This window comes from Hemicordylus capensis, chromosome 17 (assembly GCF_027244095.1).
Source record: "Hemicordylus capensis ecotype Gifberg chromosome 17, rHemCap1.1.pri, whole genome shotgun sequence".
NCBI classification, from domain to species: Eukaryota; Metazoa; Chordata; class Lepidosauria; order Squamata; family Cordylidae; genus Hemicordylus; species Hemicordylus capensis.
Window position 1 is genome coordinate 4,099,369 of NC_069673.1, and position 19,486 is coordinate 4,118,854.

A 19,486-nucleotide genomic window follows, 5' to 3' on the forward strand; every position below is an offset into this window, starting at 1 on the left:
CCCTGAGCTGTTGTGCACTGGAGGGGTAAAGTTGTGCTGTTGTGTCAGTGTCAACTCCTGGTGACCACAGAGCCATATGGTTTTCTTTGGTAGAATACAGGAGGGATTTACCATTGCCATCTCCCGTGCAATATGAGATGATGCCTTTCAGCATCTTCCTGTATCGGTGCTGCCCGATACAGGTGAAACATACCAGCAGGGATTAGAACTGGCAACCTTTTGCTTCCTAGGCAAGTTACTTCCCTGCTGCGCCATTAGGTGGCTGGGGTGTAAATATTGTAAATAAATAAATGAATGAATTTTTTTTAATGAATGATTTTTTTTTTGAATGAATGAATGAATGAATTTTTTTTAAAAAAAAACCAAATCAGCAAAAAAGAGTCAAGAGCGTAAAGTCCTTTTCAGCGGAGAAATTCAAAGCTTTCCAGAACACGGCAGTCTTCTGGCTGCGGTGGGACACACGGCCAAAGTGTGAGATAAACTGACTTCTTGGTGCAGGGAGTTGCACATTCCGGATGCCAGAACAGGAGAGGCCTGGATCCTGGATCCCTGCTAGTTGCACCTTCGAAAGTGAAGGATGCACAAGAGGGCCTTGATCTCAGAGCAGATTCGTATCTGACGACTAGCAATGGATCTGCCGCCCTGAAATAACGGTTTTCATCTTGTAGCCTCACAGCCCAGGCCACAAACTGCATAAACGCCGGTTCCTTGGACGTTAGTGGATTTTGTCCTGTTGACTTCCAGCCAGCCTTCCCCTTGAGTGGGTGAGAGCTTGCCTCTTTGAAGTCTCCCCAGCGATGGCTGTTTCTGGGAACTCGGCTTGAAATACTTGCTATGACTTGGTCAGACGCCAATATATTTTCCGGGCGACGATGTCCTGAGCATTTTTTTTAATTTTTTTTTGCTTTCTGCAGCTAGAAACCAAGAGTGGACCTCATAGTTGCCGGGAGCTATAATCCGTTAAATATCTGCCAACTATTTTTTGGCCTTCTTTGCAAAACTCAGAAGCGTTAGTCCCCAGAACTAGGTCAATGAATGAAAGGTTGGAGCTTTTTGTTTGTTTGTTTGGAATGCCCTGTTTTAAAACAAAAAATCTGTCAATCACTATAGATGGGTGTTTCTCCAACAAAGCAAAATTGCCCTGGGTGAATCAAGTGGTTCATAGAGGCACCTTTTTAACGTGGTGATTGTCTTTATTTAGCAGGAGGAGACCAACTGGCCATATCCACCCCCAGCACAGCATCCCTCCAGTGGCTGTTGCTGGTGTCTGTCTTATGTTTCTTTTTTACACTCTGGGCCCTTTGGGGAGAGGGGGCCATTTTATTTATTTATATATCTGCATATCTGTGGGAATTTTGTGTTGAAAAGCAGTATATAAATATTCATCGTCGTCTTCTTCACACTGCTGTGTCACTTTTTGAGTTACAATCCCATTATTAAGTTTTGCTTTTGCATAGTTTAGGGATTGCACTGAGTTTGTTATCTTTCTGTTCTCAGTGGAATAGCCATCACACTGTGGGATCTATGATAGATCTCCCACTGTTTTTTAAAAAAGGTTTAATAGCAGCTGCGAAGATGAGAAGCCAAATCCAAACAGTGGTACTGAGGGAGAGGAAGTTTCATCTTTAATTAAAAATAAATAAATAAAAATCCAGAATGCCTTTTCCTCTTTTGCCACCTGCCAATTAAGTGATGAACTTGAGTCATTTCAGGTCATCTCTCATGTTATGTAGATGCTTTAGTTGGTCATTGTTGGGTTTTTATCTCTGTAATTCCGGTTGGGTTCACACATCGCATGGCACCTGAGGTTGCTGAGAGCTTCCACGGCCTCGGAGGCACATGGGAGAGCCCGACTCCCGGTGTTCGTAACGATCCACCGAGATTGGTTGTGTCGTACGAACCAAGAGTTTTGGCATACTGGTGGCAGGGAACCCAACATCTATAGCTTGGAGTTGAAGCGAGTAACAGATGTTGGGTTCCCTGACGCAAATATAGGAGGGGGATGCTGGGATTTATCATGTCATATACGAACCCAATGATCTCGGCGTATCATTCCTGAGATCCAAAGCGGGGCTTGTGTGCGGTTCCAAGGCCGTAGCAGTGGGTCATGTGTTAGCCACCCTTCCAATAAAGTATTTGAAATCATTGGGTGAATGGCAATGCAGAAATGTTGTTTCTTTGTAATTAAGTAAGTAAAACCGCCTCTCGACCTGAGACAGCAATGCAGTATGATTGGTTTGTCTTGGTTTTAATCCCCAGATGCAAGATGGAGTTGCCGAATACGTTTTTAACAGCAAGGCCGCTGTTGCTGAATTACACTATAAATCTCTCCAAGATCTTGATGGCTCATATCTTTACGTTGCTGCTTCTGTGCTGGAATCTAATGGTAGAATCCACTTGCTTGCTCACACGTTCACTTGCACACTATAGCCCTTTTTAAAAGTGCATGATGGATTTTTCAGATAATTCTTGGGTGCCCTGGCAAGAGCAGACCCTGGCATTTCAGCTAACGTTGAGAAATGGAGGGAAGAGCTGGTCTTGTGTGAATTGTCCCCTCTGCTAAGCAGGGTCTGCTCTGGTTTGCATTTGGATGGGTGGCCACATGTGAGCACTGTCTGCTGTAATATATTCCCCTTAGGCGATGGGGCTGTAACTCAGTGGTAGAACATCTGCTTACATACAGAAGGCCCCATGTAGCATCTCGAGGTAGGGGTGAGGGGAAAAAATGCCTGCCTGGAACCTTGGAGGGCTGCTGCCAGTCAGTGTAGACAATGCTGAGCTAGATGGACCAAAGGTCTGACTCGATGTAAGACAGCTTCCTGTGTTCCTAAATGGGGGCAAGTGAAGTCTGCAGGAAGTTTAAGTATAAAAAATCAGAGTAGCAGTCAGTGGGGAAAAGAGGTGGAGAATTGGCATGGGAGGGTGAACTGAAAACCAGGCAGGTTTTCTGGTAGGGGGAGACTGGTAAGGGGAGGCAGGCAGTTTGTCAGGGACAGGCAAGTGGCTTCCTTGGTCAATAGATCTGTCAGACGAATGAAGCAACCGGTTACAAAGGGGCTTGCAGAAATGTAAATGGACAGAACCATCAAAGAGCCTGCCAGTGCTGGTCGGCTTCTGGGGCGCTTTCCAGATTACACGCTACAACGGGGGTCAAAGGCTTCGGCTTGGCAGGACCATATTGAAGACGATCCCCAGAATCTCAGACTCCTGCAACGGGGAAATAGAGCTACAGTCATCCCTCGCCAACTGCGAGGGTTCCGTTCCGGGAAAACCTCACCGTTGGCGAATTCGCGGTGGGCGAGCCATTGAAATCAATGGCAAATGGGGGTTAGAGGAATCACAGTCTTGAAAAGACCTCAAAATGCAGTTAAAAACAGAAAAAAGCGGCATGAGACAGTCAGAGGAGTGAAGGGGATCCCCCCAAATGACCCCCTGATCCCTGAAAATGACCACTGACCCCCCCAAAAATCACAATCCCTCCAAAAAAACTGGCAGGGGGTGGATCTCACCAAACCAGAGATATTCGGGTCGCAATTGGTGAGACTTGCCACAGTTTCCCAGCCACGGATCCTCAATACCGCGATTGGAAAAACTGTGGTTGGCGAGGGAGGGCTGTACTTTTTTGCGACGCACATGCAACATAGTAGCGCTAGAACGCCAAGCTAAAATCTGAAAGACGCCATCGGGAACGTGAACGGCATCTTGCTTTAGGCACAGAGACCGAGGTGTCGCGATACGGAAAGTACGGAAGCGCACTTAGCAGATGTGTAGTGAGTGGCGCCGTTGTCGGGTTTAATCTGGAAAGCGCCGGGGTTTCCCCTCCGAGGAGCTTATGGGGCCTTGGGTGGCTGATGTGGTGGAAGCGCTGAGGATTCTGGTTTCGTGCCTGAAGGATCTCAGCCTCCCGCTTCAGTGGCAATGCCGGGCCTCTCCTTTGGACCAGGCCTTGGTCTGCCACATTGTGGCATCCCCGAGGAAGACGTCTGTAGACCCACAACCACAGGGAGCCCTGGAGTCTCTGCCCATCGGGTTCCGGACCTGAGAGGCAACACTGCATTCAGAAAGCCCCGTCCTCATGTGAACTCCATCTCGTTTTGCCAGGTGGCCTGAGCGAAGACAGTGAATTTCTGGGTATCCGATACGTCCTGTCTCCTTACAAACTGAATCTGGTGGCGACTCCTCTCTTTGTGAAGCCCGGACTGCCCTTCCACATCAAGGTGAGTTGAAACAGACGTGGTGAAAATGCAGTCGAGATAGGATCGGTTTATTCCCCCGAGTCCTGAAAAACACTTGCAAATTGAGCATTTTTCTCCCTGGCTGCCTCTGCTTTGGCACAATTCCTGCTTTTCTGCAGCGGCAATATCTTCTTCCGTCCTCGATTCATCGTAGGCGTTGAGTCCACTCCGTCAGGAAACGCGCAGCGAACAGGGTGACATCGCAGTGCAATTTATCCCCCCACGGATCACCGAGGGCGAATGAGGGCAGAATGGAAAGTGAAGGCAATGGAAAAGAACGAGCAAATGTTTTCACAGGCAATGACCCACAACCCAAAGGGGAAGCATTGCATTGCTCTGAAAATGTGTGCCATGCATATATGCGTCTGCCGCTTCTGGTACCGACACTGACCAGGGCTGCAGGGAGGTACACTGCAGCCCCGCACCAGTGGATTTGGAGAGAGCACCAGTGGGGGGAAAGCAGTGGGGCAGGTAAGGGCACCCTCCCTGCCCCTGAAAGGACCACCCCCCTGCCACCGAACTGGCTCGAACACCGGACTTTCGAACCGGTTCGGCGCTCCATCGGTTCTTGCATGTCTCGTGATTAAGAGATTCCTTGCACAGTTTCCTCTGTTCCTCAGGTGCAGGAGAGTTCACATAGTTGTTTTTATGTTATCTGGGGGGCAGGCAGGGTTTAATTCCCCACATCAAGAGCTTGAATGTGTCAGACCCTTTCCCCCTCTGAAACACAAAGGTGTGAAATGGACTGTGAGAAGAACACTAAATACTTTCACACACCTTTCTCCCTCAGAAGCAGAAGGAGCTGTCACTGTCTTTGAAGGAGTATTCTTCAAGTTGCGAAACTTCCTGCGCCTTGTGTTCAAACCCTCCTTCCCCTGCTCGTCACCACTGAGTTCCATTTAGCTCCACCCACCTGGTTGTCTGTCTAGTGCCTTCTAAGTCTGCAAACATTCCGCTCCGCTGAGTTACATTGGGGCAGTTTTGGATTTTCGGGCCCCCCTTAGGTTTTTTATCTCCAAATTTTCGTGAAACCGGAGTGTCTGCGGGTTCCCCTGAGCCTGCCAGTGATATTTCTTTGCCTGCAGGTGCTTTGTTTATGTATTCATAAGGATCATGACATCCATAAAGGTGAAAGAAAGACAACATCATAATCACTGCAAAGAAGACAGTGTTATAAACGGCATTGTTTTTGGCCAAATAGGTTCAAGTGAAAGATCCACTAGATGTACCTGCCAGAGATATCCCCGTTGTCCTCACAGCAAGTACCTTCAGTGAACAAATGGAAGAGACCACATTAATTCGAGAAGGGGAAGAACCTGGGAGAGGTCGAACGAGTCTGAACGACGGGACGGCTTTATTTGTGGTGAACATTCCTCGGAACACTGCCGTGCTGGAGTTTCGAGTGAGTTAAATTCTTTGGTGTTTCAGTCCTTGTACAGTGTGTACTTTGGAACTGTATATTTTGGCCTGCTCTCAGCACAGTTGGGAACGATTTTTACGTTGGAGACCAGAAAGCTTGGTTTTTTGAATTTTAACACACTGAATGAACCGGGGTGGCGGGGTGCAGGGAGACGACACCATTACAAAGTATACTGGCTGCAAAAGAAGTTACTCCATACCTGCTTTGAACGATATTTTAAAACTTCACAACAAGGGATATGGGGAAAACGGAGCATGGTATCATTATTTATTTATTTATTACATTTATACCCTGCTCTTCCTCCAAGGAGCTCAGAGTGGTGTACGTGGTTATTTGTATCCTCACAACAACCCTGTGAGGTAGGTTAGGCTGAGAGATATGTGACTGGCCCAGAGTCACCCAGTGAGTTTCATGGCTGAATGGGGATTCAAACTGGTTGAATGGGTCCAGAGTGGTTTGCATGGTTGTGTTTATCCTCACAACAACTCTATGAAGTAGGTTGAACTGAAAGATAAGTGACTGGCCCCGAGTCACCCGGTGAGTAGCTTCGCTGAACAGGGATTTGAACTCAGGTCTCATGTGTCATAGTCCCATTCTCTAACCACTACACCACACCGGCTCAGCATTCCTCCCAGGGTTTTTTTTAACCAATATTTTTCCAAGCACATTTGTTGAAAAGCAGTGTATAAATGTGGGAAAGTGATATATAGATGTAGTATTGGCCACAAGATAAGCCAGGATCTGGCTGAGGCAAGTTCTGAAATGCACCTTGTTTTATCAGAGTCACATATCAGCTCTGCAAATCCGATTGCTTTGCCTGCTTTATTTGTTTGTTGTTGGGGTTTTTTTTTGCTTGTTTATTATTTATTTGAGCAAACACATTTGTATACTGCCCAAAATGCAAGTCTCTAGGCGGTTTGCAACAAAACAATAAAAACAACAAATAAAAAGGGTGAACCGTTACAACCATTTAAAATTTAAAACATGAAAACTATTAAAAACGCAATTAAAACAATTAAAATTGACTATTGGCCACACCTATTGGCATTCTTATCCCGCTTACTCTCATGCCCTCTCAAGGCCCCTCAGAGATTTTCCTTTTTTCCGACATTGTCGTTTTTTTAGATAAAAACAGCAGATGCCAGTTTACCGGAAGAAAACCAAGCGAGCGAGCAGTATGAGGCGAAACAGTATGTCTCTCTCAGTGGAAGCTATCTGTACATCAACTGGGCTACAAGCCACCAAACGCTACGTGTAGGGGAATACCTCCAACTCAGTGTCCACCCATCCAGTCCCTACAGTGAGAAAATACATCACTACAGCTATTTGGTAGGTATTGCATACATTTCCCTCTTGCTGCTTATTATTGTGTCATGTTTCCCTCTCGCCTTTCCAGCTCTGTCTCTTCTATTAGGCAGGGTGAAGAAGCAGCTTCAAGCCGCAGATTGTGCTTAGTCCTAAAGAGCAACAGATATAAGAACATAGGAACATAGGCAGCTGCCATATACTGAGTCAGACGATTGGTCTATCTAGCTCAGTATTGTCTTCACAGACTGGCAGTGGCTTCCCCAAGGTTGCAGGCAGGAATCTCTCTCAGCCCCATTTGGAGATGCTGCCAGGGAGGGAACTTGGAACCTTCTGCTCTTCCCAGAGCGGCTTCATCCCCTGAGGGGAATATTTTGCAGTGCTCACGCATCAAGTCTCCCATTCATATGCAACCAGGGCAGACCCTGCTTAGCTATGGGGACAAGTCATGCTTGCTACCACAAGACCAGCTCTCCTCTCCAATTAGGCAATTAATTACAATTAGGCAAGCTCAACCACAAAGCAAACCTATAAGAACAGCCCTGCTGGATCAGGCCCAAGGAGGCCCATCTAGTCCAGCGTCCTGTTTCATACAGTGGCCCACCAGATACCACAAGGAAGCCGACAGGCAGGAGTTGAAAGGGGCATGCCCTCTCTCCTGCTGTTTCTCCCCTGAAACTGGGATTCAAAGGAATCCTGCTCTGAGGCTGGAGGTCGCCCATAGCCACTAGACTAGTAGCCGTTGATAGACCTATCCTCCATGAATTTGTCTATAAGAACAGGCAGTTGCCTAGGGCACCAGTTCTTGGGAGGCGCCTAACCACTGCCAGAATATAAAGGTAACGCTAAAGTGTGCCGTCGAGTCGGTGTTGACTCGTGGCACCCACAGAGCCCTGTGGTTGTCTTTTGGGTAGAATACAGGAAGGGTTGACCATCCCATGCAGTATGAGATGATGATGCCTTTTTTCAGCATCTTCCTCTATCGCTGCTGCCTGATATAGTACCAGCGGGGATTCGAACTGGCAACCTTCTGCTTGTTAGTCAAGCATTTCCCTGCTGTGCCACTTAAGGTGACTGCCAGAATATAGCATGGGCAATTATTCTTTCTGTCCCTCTTGTACTGCACCCCTGAAATCTTGCACAGTGCTGGAAGAATGCCGCTCTGCAAAGGTCCTTCACGTTCTTCATCCCAAAATGCACAGTCCTTTTTGTTCCTTGCACCTCTGTCCCTGATACGCAGCTGGTCCCATGAGCTGCACTCCCCTTCTTGAATTTGAACTGCCTGCCTCAGCATTCATTTCCGGAAAGAAAGGGTCTCGGGCCGGATTTCCAAATTCATCTCTGAAGGGTTAGAGTTTTGCTCTCTCTCACTGTACCCTCAAACCAGCCTGGGCTAGTCATTTGTTGCTGGTCATGGCTAGGAACATAGGAAGCTGTCATATACTGAGTCAGACCATTGGTCTACCTAGCTCAGTATTGTCTTCACAGACTGGCAGCGGCTTCTCCAAGGTTTCAGGCAGGAGTCTCTCTCTGCCCTTTCTTGGAGATGCTGCCAAGGAGGGAAGTTGGAACCTAGATGCTCTTCCCAGAGCGGCTCCATCCCCTAAGGAGGAATATCTTAGAGTGCTCATACTTCTAGTCTCCCATTCATATGCAACCATGGTGGACCCTGCTTAGCTAAGGGGACAAGTCATGCTTGCTCCCACAACACCAGCTCTCCTCTCCTGGACTGATAATTCAACAGCGTCTTTCCACAAGAAGCAAGCACATCTAAATACATTTTAGACAATAACGCCCTTCTTTGTTGGTTCTGTAATGTGGTTTTCTCTCCCCTTTCCTTTTAGATAGTATCCAAGGGAAAAATAATAAGCTACGGGATTCAGGAGAGGATTGAACGCTCAGATTATCAAAGTCTAAATTTTCAGCTAACTCAGGACATGGTTCCTTCAGCCCGCCTGCTCATTTACTACATCGTCACAGGAGAGGGAGCTGCCGAGCTGGTGGCTGATTCAGTCTGGTTAAATATAGAGCAGAAATGTGGGAATAGCCTCAAGGTGAGTGACAGGCCGACTTCTAAAGGCATGGACTGTGAATTGAATGTTCAACGTGCTTGAATCCCATTGAAATCAGCGAGTTTCCTTTCGTGAATTGCATTTCTGTTTAACCTCTGCAGGTTCAGCTGTCCTCAGGCAGTGGATCACACAGCCCGAAAGATTCAGTGTCACTTCTCATGAGAACCCAGTCTAGCTCTTTCGTTGCTCTATCAGCTGTGGACAAGGCAATTTATGGAGTCGTGGGAAGCACAAAAAGGCCTATGGAAAGAGTTGAGTTTTGTCTAAAGGAAGAAAAAAGGTTGCATGGTCTTCATATCTACAGTGTGCATATGATCAACACAGTCATCGACTTTGCCTTTCCTTCTTTTTGTCCTGCTGAAAGGTTTTTAAGCGAAACAACACCGTATTAAATATAGCACTGTTTTGTTTAATAATCTTTCAGCGTATTTAGCTGAACACAGGACTAGGTTTTTTCCTAGTTTCCTTGCTGTTAAAAATTGGGGGATCATCTTGAATTCAGAATCTCTCCCTTTTGGGTCAATATAAATACAGCCTGCATTTAACCTGTGGGTTTTTTTTTTTTTTAAAGGGGGTTGTCTTAAATTCAGAGTCATCTTCTATTCAAGTAAATACAGTCAGTGTTTTTCCTGGGGGAATTATGTTTAGCCCAGCAAACAAAGAATAATGGCCACATTCGCACGTAACGTGGAACCGAGGGTGTTCAGAACGTGTACCTCTGTGTGATGCCTCTGAATCCCAGTTGCAGGGGAGCAACAGCAAGAGAGAAGGCATGTCCTCAGCTCTTGGCTGTGGGCTCTCCAGAGACCTCAGGTGGGCCACTGTGGAAAACAGAGTGCTGGACTTTGTCTCTGATCTAGCAAGGCTATTCTTACATGCTTATTTGTTTTAGTCTCCTGGGATGGTGGGCAGATGGGTCCCTAGTTTTACTGCCTTCTCTCCTGTCCTAGAAATGTCTGCCTTATAAATCTAGTTGTTGACCGGGGCCATATAAACTAGCAATGTGTGGTGTTGTGTTGGCGTTTCTTCACCCTGTAGTGCTGGATAAACTGGATTTACTGTGTCTCACACTAACATTTTGGGCCGGGGCCTTTTTCTAACAGGCACTTCTGCAGTTGGAGAAGAGTGACCTGGGATGTGGCGCTGGCGGAGGACGGAACAACGTGGACGTATTCCGACTGGCCGGGCTGACCTTTCTCACCAACGCCAATGCAGAAGACTCCAAGGAAGAAGGTGCTTTCTCCTTTTCTTCTGACCTAAGGAGCCCAACGATAAATGGCTTCAAAACCATTCATAAAGTCTTACTCCTTTCCCTTTCCCTTCTGATGCATCCCATGTAGACCACTGGCTCTGCACTGGTGTCCCGTTCCCCCCGCCCAAGTACTTCCAGCCACAGTTGAAGGCGCTGCTTTTGAACGTAAAGGGTTAGGAACATGTGGGCTGCCTTATACCAAGTCAGACCAATCCAGATCAGTATTGCCTGAGTTTCAGACAGGAAGTGTGTGGAAAGAACTCTCATGACAGGAAGACTCTCCCAGCCCTACCAGGAGGCTTTACACATAGGAACATAGGAAGCTGCCGTTTACCTTGTCAGACCATTGGTCTATCTAGCTCAGGATTGTCTTCACAGACTGGCAGCAGCTTCTCCAAGGTTGCAGGCAGGAGTCTCTCTCAGACCTATCTTGGAGATGCTGCCAGGGAGGGAACTGGGAACCTTCCACTCTTCCCTGAGCGGCCCCATCCCCTGAGGGGAATCTCTTCCAGTGCTCACACTTCTAGTCTCCCATTCAAATGCAAACCAGGGCAGACCCTGCTTAGCTATGGGGACAAGTCATGCTTGCTACCACAAGACCAGCTCTCCTCTCCCGCAGGGCTTCTGCCCTGAATCTCCTTCAGAAGAGAGAATGTGCATTCACACACCAGCCTAACTTACCTCCAAATGGGAAGTTCAAAATGCCTTGGCACCTGGGATTTTTAAGATCTGGGTCCGAGGTCCTTCTCTGGGTGCCCTTGCCTTCGAAGATTAGGTCGGTGATAACCCAGGAAATGGCCTCTTAAGTGGTGGTACCCTGCGTTCATAATTAAGGAACAGGTCAAGATCTCTTGATTCTGCAAGGTTTTCAATGGGGGATGAGTGGCTTCTGTTATTATTGTATGCTTCCTCTGGTTTTATATAGCTTTAGATCAGGACAACCCAATTCCAGCCTTCCAGCTGTTTTTAGACTCCAACTCCCATCATCCCCCGCCACAGTGGCCAGTAGTCAGGGGTGATGGGAATTGTAGTCCAGCATCATCAGCCGGAGTTGTGCTGCTCTGTTTTAGACTATTTGGCTGCTGTACTTTTTTCATACAATTGTGTTGTGCTTTTATTGCTGAAGATTGCCAGTTGGTTTGGATATTTTGTCATATATATATATATATACACACACATACACATACATATACAGTGGTCCCTCTACTTACGAAATTAATCCGTTCCGAATGCACATTTGTAAGTCGAAAAATTCGTAAGTCGAAAAGCGGTTTCCCATAGGAATGCATTGGGAACGGATTAATGCGTTCCGGAGCCTAGAAAAAAGACCCAGACCCCCAGTAAGGCTTGCAAACTGCACAGGAACATTTCTTTTCAAGAATAAACAGGCAGTAAACAGGCAGGCAAGTCAAGGAAACCGCATGTAAAATTTGTAAGTCGAGGAAACCCCATCTAAAAATTTGTAAGTCGAGGAAACCCCATCTAAAAATTTGTAAGTCAAAAAACACACATCTAAAACCGGATCTAAAACTGCCGTTTGTAACTCGAAAAATACTTATGTCGAGTAGTTTGTAAGTCGAGGGACCACTGTACATACATACATACAGGGGCGTATCTAGGGTAGGGCAGGCAGGGCACATGTCCCGGGCGCCACTTGAAGGGGGCGCCATTTTGTAAAATTAATTTAGAATATATTCCAAGCAGTGACACAGTTTACTCTGCATATCCTTTAATTATTTACAGAGTATCTGGGAAATGTCAAATTCTCCATTGATTTTTAAAACTTATGTAATGGTGATGCTACAATGCATAGCAGAGAATTAGACAGGCACTTCTGTTTAGTTTTCCAAGTACACCTCCACATTGTATTTGGGTATTTCATGAGCCCCCGCATACTGAAATTTGTAGTTTTCCAGCATTTTTTGGTCTGGCTAAGTCCACTGCTAAATAGTTTTTGAAATATTAAAAGATTAACGAGCTTGACTTGTATTTTTCAGCTGATATTATGGTAAAGTTATCTGAAAGATGGGTGTCAGATACTTGGACAGGGGGTGCAATTTCAGTGTTTGCCCTAGGCGCTATTTTCCCAAGATATGCCTCTGTATATATATAGTCATTCTAAAGTACAGTTAACTAAACAATAGCATTAAGATAATAGGATGGATTTGGCACTGACGACACTATTAAGAAGTTGTTCTCGGATCCACTTGTCCAGCAATCTTCTGAGTTTGTTTCAAATTTTTCTTAAGTATTTTGGATGTCAAAGCCTTTCATTTCGTGGACAGCTTTATGCAGGCATCCTTCCGATCATTGCCACTGGTTTCTCTTCCTTTATTTGTTTCAACAGATGATGCTTGTCATGCCATCACAAGATCAGCGAGGTCCACCATCAAAGAAGAAATTGAAAAATTGGGTATTGCATGTGTCAAATCTTACTGGATAGAATTCATATGTGGTGGTGGGAAGGAGTCAAGAGATCTCTTGACTCCGAGGGACCCGAGAGATCTGTGGGAGGTATATTTTTTGTGTGCAAGGGGTGTACAGAAACAGTTTTGAACTGGAGGCTTGAGAGTAGGGTTTTGTTTTTTTTACTGTGGAGTGAGTCCAGCTCCCTCCCTTTCTGTCTTTACCCTTGTAAAGATGCACTTATGGTCTGTTTCCAGCTTTCGAGTTTTGTTCTTTAAGCACTTTTTGGGTTTATCTGGTAATAGGGACGTTCAGCACTTAAAAAAACATTTTTGGACTTATTAAATCACATGGTGCTTAGGAACTTTTAAAACTGTTCAGAGAGGGGAGGGAGTTGACTTTGTGACTGGCAGGAGGGATAGCCAATCAGAAAGAGGCAGATAAATGCGTATTGACATTTCAGTATCCCAGTTTAAGAAGGAGGAAGTCCGGAAATGCTGCCGGGGAGGGGCAGAACAGTACCCTCTCCAAGACACATGCAACGACAGAGCCAAGCGCATTACGATCCTCTTGTGCAAGCGGGTCTTTTTGCACTGTTGCGATTTCGTATCCCAGCTACGTCGGAATGCGACCGACGGCAAAGTGATCATGCTGGGAAGAATGGGTAAGTTTCAATTGTGTGTTTTAAAAACAATTTTGTAGTGTAATTTGGATTGTGCAGAGAAGTATATGAGCCACCTAATGGCACAACAGGGAAGTAACTTGCCTTGGGAGCAAGAGGTTGCCAGTTCAAAGCCCCGCTGGGATGTTTCCCAGACTATGGGAAGCACCTATATCAGGCAGCAGCAATATAGGAAGATGCTGAAAGGCAACATCTCATTTTGCGTGGGAGGAGGCAATGGTCAACCCCTCCTGTATTCTATCAAAGAAAACCACAGGGCTCTGTGGGCGCCACAAGTCAACACTGACTCAATGGCACACTTTACCTTTACCTATTTTTGTTTAGGTACTTGAATCAACTACATTTGTCAGGTGCTCAGTTTGGTTCAAATATAGTCATTTCCCCTTCAAGAAAACCAGAAACGTAGGTTAGAAGACAGAGAGCCACGCGTAGATATGAGAGGCTGGATATCTTTCCGAATCTGGGTTTTTAAAATCTATATATGTTGTTTTGTTGCAGCATTTAACGCCCTGCTCGATTTGGAAGTAGAGATCCGAAGCTATTTCCCTGAAAGTTGGCTTTGGGAAGTCCACCAAGTTCCTGGGTATGCCGCTCTGGAGAAGATTCTATCATTTTGACCTCCGCTGTAGGAAAAGAACCTAAACTACTCTCTGTTGAACTAAACGTTAATGTTGCAATGTTAGTGGATGCAATAGTTCTAAAGAAACAAGCCCTTAAATTATGCATATATATGTCCTAGGCGGTATTATCTTAGATCCCCTCCTCTGTGGCCTCAAGGAGGGAAGTGTATAGTAGTTACACTTAAAGCGAGCATTTAAGTGGGCCGGTATAGAAATGGGCCAAATCAATTAATAAAAATAAATAAAACTCTTCTTCTTCTTCTTCTTCTTCTTCTTCTTCTTCTTCTTCTTCTTCTTCTTCTTCTTCTTCTTCTTCTTCTTCTTCTTCTTTAAATGAACAAAACCATACAGTTCAAAAGCCCTCTCTGTGACCCTGCCTGATTCGCTGACCACGTGGGAGATACAAGGTGTTGGCATCTCAGATCAAGGTAGGTGATGATCTCCTCATTCATTCATCTCATCCTTCGGTTGAGCAAAGTTTCACTTTACACTGCAAGCAAAATCATTTGGGGAGTAAAGTGAGCTTTTATTTGCAAAACAGCTAAATGTGGGGTATTCATTCAGAGGTGCCCCTAGGTTATTTCTGGAGCCTGGACCTAAAAGCCTTTGGAACCCACCTCCGCTGCAAATTCAGGTAGGACAGGTCTATCAGTGGCTACTAGTCTGGTGGCTGTGGGCCATCTCCAGCCTCAGAGGCACGATGCCTCTCAATACCAGTTGCAGGGGAGCAAGAGCAGGAGAGAGGAGGACCTTCCCTCACCTCTTGCCTTTGGGCTCCCAGCGGCATCTGGTGGGCCACTGTGTGAAACGGGATGCTGGACTAGATGGGCCTCCTTGGGCCTGATCCAGCAGGGCTGTTCTTATGTTCTTATGTAATGTTACTTCATGGACAGTCGCTACTCTCCACCACAGATGTTCTCAAACGTGGGTCCCCTGATGTTGTTGGAGATACAGCTTCCATCATCCTCTACCAAAAGAGCCCCAGGGGATCATGGGAGCTGCAATTCAGCCACATCTGGGGAACTCTGAGAACCCCTGCCTTGATAATAGTTGGGAGATATGCAGAAAGGAATCAGAAGCTGGCCCTATGGGTCTTCGTTCACCTGATTATAAAGAGCATTCAATTTAATTAATCCAATTAATTAATTTAAAGATTTAAATCAAAGATGTAATCGTTAAATATTAAATCATATTTCGATCCTGCCCTTCCAGTGCTCTCCTCCTTAGGGTGGCACGATGCATTTCATGAACATCTTTGGCAACGAAATACTGTTGACTAACTCGGGCACTGCATTGCATTTTCACACAGGTATATGTGTTGCCGATCCCCTGCAAGTGGCAGTCAGCAAAGAGGTCTTCCTAAGCGTGCATATTCCCTACTCTGTTGTCCGCGGAGAGCAAATTGAACTGAGAGGATCCGTTTACAATTACAAAAATTCCAGGATCAGGGTAAATTGTGGGCTGCAAATATTACTATGAGCAGATCGTGAAAGATTCTTGCCAGTAGCCACATGGAGGGACGGCTTCTGGCTACGAAAGGCCGCTCTTGTGTCTTTGTGGGATTTATGGCGCTCTGTTCCTGTTAGGCCTCAGCATGGGTCAGGCTCCAGGCAGACAGCTGCTGGGATTAGCCTTGCCACATCCCCCGGAATTTAGGGTAGATCTCGGATCTTGGCTCCTCCCCCCAGCTGCTAAATCCTACTCTGGTTTTCCGGGGTTTCAAATGCGCCACCCGGTTTGCCCAGATTTTACTCTCGATCCGATCACATGGGAGGGAAGAGAAAGAGGCGAAAGAAAGGAAGGCTCGGCAGCTTTGCCTCCTGCCATTAGCTCCGCGGTTTCTCCACAGTTGTTGGTTTGTTTTATTGTCCTAAGAGACTTGGGCAGCGGCGGGCAGGATACAAATCGGTCAAATAAATAAATAAATAAATAGAATGCAAAGTGGTTGCTGCAGAATTGGCATCATATGCAAATGAGGCCGCCCGGATTTGGGACGCTTGAATATGACAACCCTAGCTGGGACCAAGAACTGTCTGGTGGCCACCCAAGTGGGCCAGAGTGGGTACGTGGTCCAGAACAGGCAAGGGTGGGATTCCAGGGGATCCAGAGGCAGACGCATTGTTAAGATCCAAGAGAAGAACCAAGGATCGGGGAGGATCAGGTCAGCCAAGGGCAGGGATGTGGTCAAAGGCAGGCCAAGGTCAAGATCCAGTGGAGAAGGAGCGTAGGCAACCTCCTCCGGCCAAAGTGTGGTTCAGATTGAGGAGCAAGCGCTGAAACTGGGACTTTATGGGGCAGAGCAGGCAGAGAGGATTGACCCAGAGCATTGGTGGTGCCGGAGGGAAGGTTCCCAGACTTGACTGTGGAGCCCAGTTCAAGGGGTGCTACACCCCAATGCCTTCCACAATCCCCATGCATGCTGGGGGACTTGGAGGGAAGAGCTACTGCAACTGGCATAAACCTTCCCAAGGATTCAAAATCCACCAAGCTTCAAAATGCTGCTATCCAGCTTCTGCATGCAAAACTGCAAACACTGATTATTAGGGACATATGAATCTTTGCTTCAGCTTTTGAAATCTGAGTGCTTTAGACTTCGGGGCATTTCTTGATTTTTGTTTCTTTCTTTATCTATCTATCTATTTATTTATTTGATTTATGTACCGCCCTTCCAAAAATGGTTCAAAAACGTTTTGATAGTGGCAGGTATTTTATTTATTCCTTTGTTGTTTTCAACAACAAAGGAATACATAATATCAAAATTGATATCAATATATAAATATTCTCAGATATTTCATCAACATTATATAAATATCATCAACATTATATATTGACATCAATATATAAATATTCTTTATTATCAATAAATAATATTGACATTGGCAGGTATTTTATTGATTCATTGGCTGATTTCTATACTGCCTTTCATTCAAATAACCCCAAGGTGGTTTACAGTATCTTTGGAACAATGCAAATATATTAAAAGGAGCTGGCTCCTTTTACTTGCCTCCTAAAAGCAGTTATAGCAGCTGAGGTGCAGACGCCAGCTAGGAGAGCTGGTATCAAATATAAGACTGGCACTGCACATTGTGCGGATGTGATTTTCCTGATGCTTCTAACACGTTGTGGAGCCAGTTGTTGAAAATGGTCTCTGACACTAACTGGTGGATGTTTTAGTTTTGTACGAAGGTCTCTGTGGGCGAAGGAATCTGCCTCTTCCAAGGTGCAAACACAAATCCGCAGGGCATACAGTCTAGTAGCTGTAATCGGCCACGCACAGAACTCACGGGATCTTCTGTGGCCTTAGTCAAGTTCAAGATCCTCCCTCTGGAGATAGGCCTCCACACAATCAACTTCACCCTTTTAAGCACTTTGAACAGCGAGACCCTCGTGAAAACATTGAGAGTTGTGGTAAGAGCTAGACCCTTCTCTTCAAAGCCCTTTATTTGTTCAGCCGAAATAAGTAACAAGTAGGGACCCCAAACAAAATGCCGCAGTCTATCCTTGGTGTGCATGTGTTACTTGAGAGGAGAGCTGGTCTGGTGGTCGCAAGCATGACTTGTCCCCATAGCTAAGCAGCATCTGCCCTGGTTGCATCTGAATGGGAGACCTGATGTGTGAGCACTCTCAGATCTTCCCCTCAGGGGATGAAGCTGCTCTGGGAAGAGCAGAAGGTTTCAAGTCTCCTCCCTGGCAGCATCTCCAAGAAAGGGCTGAGAGAGACTCCTGCCTGCAACCTTGGAAAAACCACTGCCAGTCTGTGAAGACAATACTGAGCTAGATAGACCAATGGTTTGACTCAGTATATGGCAGCTTCCTATGTTCCTATGTTCCTATGAGCATGGTGAAAGTTTTAGGTACCTTTCCCCCTCAGAAGGGGTTGTGACTGTCTTGAGGGAATCTTCTTTAAGCAGAGAAACTTCTCATTCTTTTTGTTCAAGCCCTCTTCAAGCCCACTCCTTGCCATTGAGTTCTATTCGCTCTGCCCACATTGTTGTCTGTTAAGTGCCCTTTGAGTCTACAAACATTTCTTTCCATTGAATCACACTCAGGTAGTTTGGGTGGGTTTTTTTAGCCCCATTAAGTCTCTTTTTCTTTAGATTTTTGTGAAATCAATGTATCCGCATCCATAAGGATCATAACATTTCCAGCTCTTTCAGAAACAGAAGATTTATAAACTGTGTGTGATTAGAACACAAATATGAAATTTGCAGGTGATTTCCAGTTTTGCCTTGTACCATATTTAATGCTGCTAACACAATCGTCTCCTTTCTCCTGCTCCAAGATTGCCCTGGGGGCCAGAGAGTGGAGAAAAGTGGAAGCAGAGAGGAAAAGACAATTTTACAGGGAGACTCTATCATGGCACAGCGGGGAAATGACCTGATTAGTAAAGCCAGAGGTTGCCGGTTCAAATCCCTGCTGGTATGTTTCCCAGAAATACCTCTATCAGGCAGCAGCAATATAGGAAGATGCTGAAAAGCATCATCTCATACTGCGCAGGAGGAGGCAATGGCCAACCCCTCCTGTATTCTACCAAAAGACAACCACAGGGCCCTGTGGTTGCCAGGAGTCGACACCGACTCGACGGCACACTTTACCTTTATCTATACCAGAAATTTTTGTGAACTGGCCTGAATATAAGTTTCTTTGTTGTAACTCAGTGTTTCACTTTGTGGGTACAATTTAAACCATGGCCACCAGCAGGGACTTTAATCCCAAGAGAAAGCGGGTGTGATGTCTCTGTGTGACACTCATCAGCGGCTGTGATGTGTTGAAACAATTGCTGCCATATTAGCAAAACAAACACGCCACAGTGTGTGTTGCCTCATTCTGTCTCCCTGTGCTTGGATTTTAGCCTGAAGGCATCCGAAAGGAGGAACACGAAGGTCACACTCTGGACCCACAAGGCGTTTACGGTATGGCGAGTGACGCTTTTACTTCCGGATCCATTGTTTCACTCGGCTGATTCACATAAGCACGAATCATAGGAATGTTGCTGTGCAGTGCAAAACTCTCTTGTTACCGCAGTCACTAAGGCTGCTGTACATGTTTAAAAGGACAGTTAGAATCTTTTTTAATGATATGGTCATAAAATAGTATATCCTGTCTTTGCAACTTCCTTATCTTTAGTTATTTATTCATTTAACATATTTATCTTACATAGGATCTTACATATTTTTATACCGCCCAAAACCTACATCTGTTTATTATTTTATTTTATTTTATTTTATGTACATGCATGCATTACACTTACAATGCAAATAATTCCAAAAACTCAGACCAAATCCCCCCCCCCCCAACATGCATAAATAACAAGATCTAGTATTGAAAAAAGAACGTTCGTGGGCTGCTAGAATAAGTAAATCAGAGAGCCGTTTTTCAATATCTGGAGGGTATTTACATTTCCACTTTTGTAGAATAATGCGTTTAAGCCACCAGAAAGGCCCCAGCGAGCCATTTCCATTGATTAAGGAAATAGCTAGCTTCTACATTCGAT

At 45.7% G+C, this 19,486-nt stretch overlaps 1 protein-coding gene across 7 annotated transcripts in view; it reads left to right on the forward strand.

Moving 5' to 3' along the window:
* Positions 1-19,486, forward strand: part of C5 (complement C5) — a 54,281-nt gene that overhangs the window by 17,003 nt on the left and 17,792 nt on the right. For all 7 annotated transcript variants that reach the window (XR_008312705.1, XM_053281832.1, XM_053281837.1 and 4 more), the window contains 14 exons: positions 2,260-2,386; positions 4,102-4,217; positions 5,437-5,637; positions 6,781-6,984; positions 8,805-9,014; positions 9,134-9,283; positions 10,136-10,265; positions 12,632-12,697; positions 13,154-13,354; positions 13,871-13,955; positions 14,344-14,420; positions 15,302-15,441; positions 17,167-17,400; positions 18,845-18,905. Coding sequence is in view for 6 of the 7 variants with exons in the window: in XM_053281832.1 (XP_053137807.1) it covers positions 2,260-2,386; positions 4,102-4,217; positions 5,437-5,637; positions 6,781-6,984; positions 8,805-9,014; positions 9,134-9,283; positions 10,136-10,265; positions 12,632-12,697; positions 13,154-13,354; positions 13,871-13,955; positions 14,344-14,420; positions 15,302-15,441; positions 17,167-17,400; positions 18,845-18,905 (2,002 nt within the window). In the remaining variant the exon portion in view is untranslated. The remainder of the gene's footprint in view (positions 1-2,259; positions 2,387-4,101; positions 4,218-5,436; positions 5,638-6,780; positions 6,985-8,804; positions 9,015-9,133; positions 9,284-10,135; positions 10,266-12,631; positions 12,698-13,153; positions 13,355-13,870; positions 13,956-14,343; positions 14,421-15,301; positions 15,442-17,166; positions 17,401-18,844; positions 18,906-19,486) is intronic.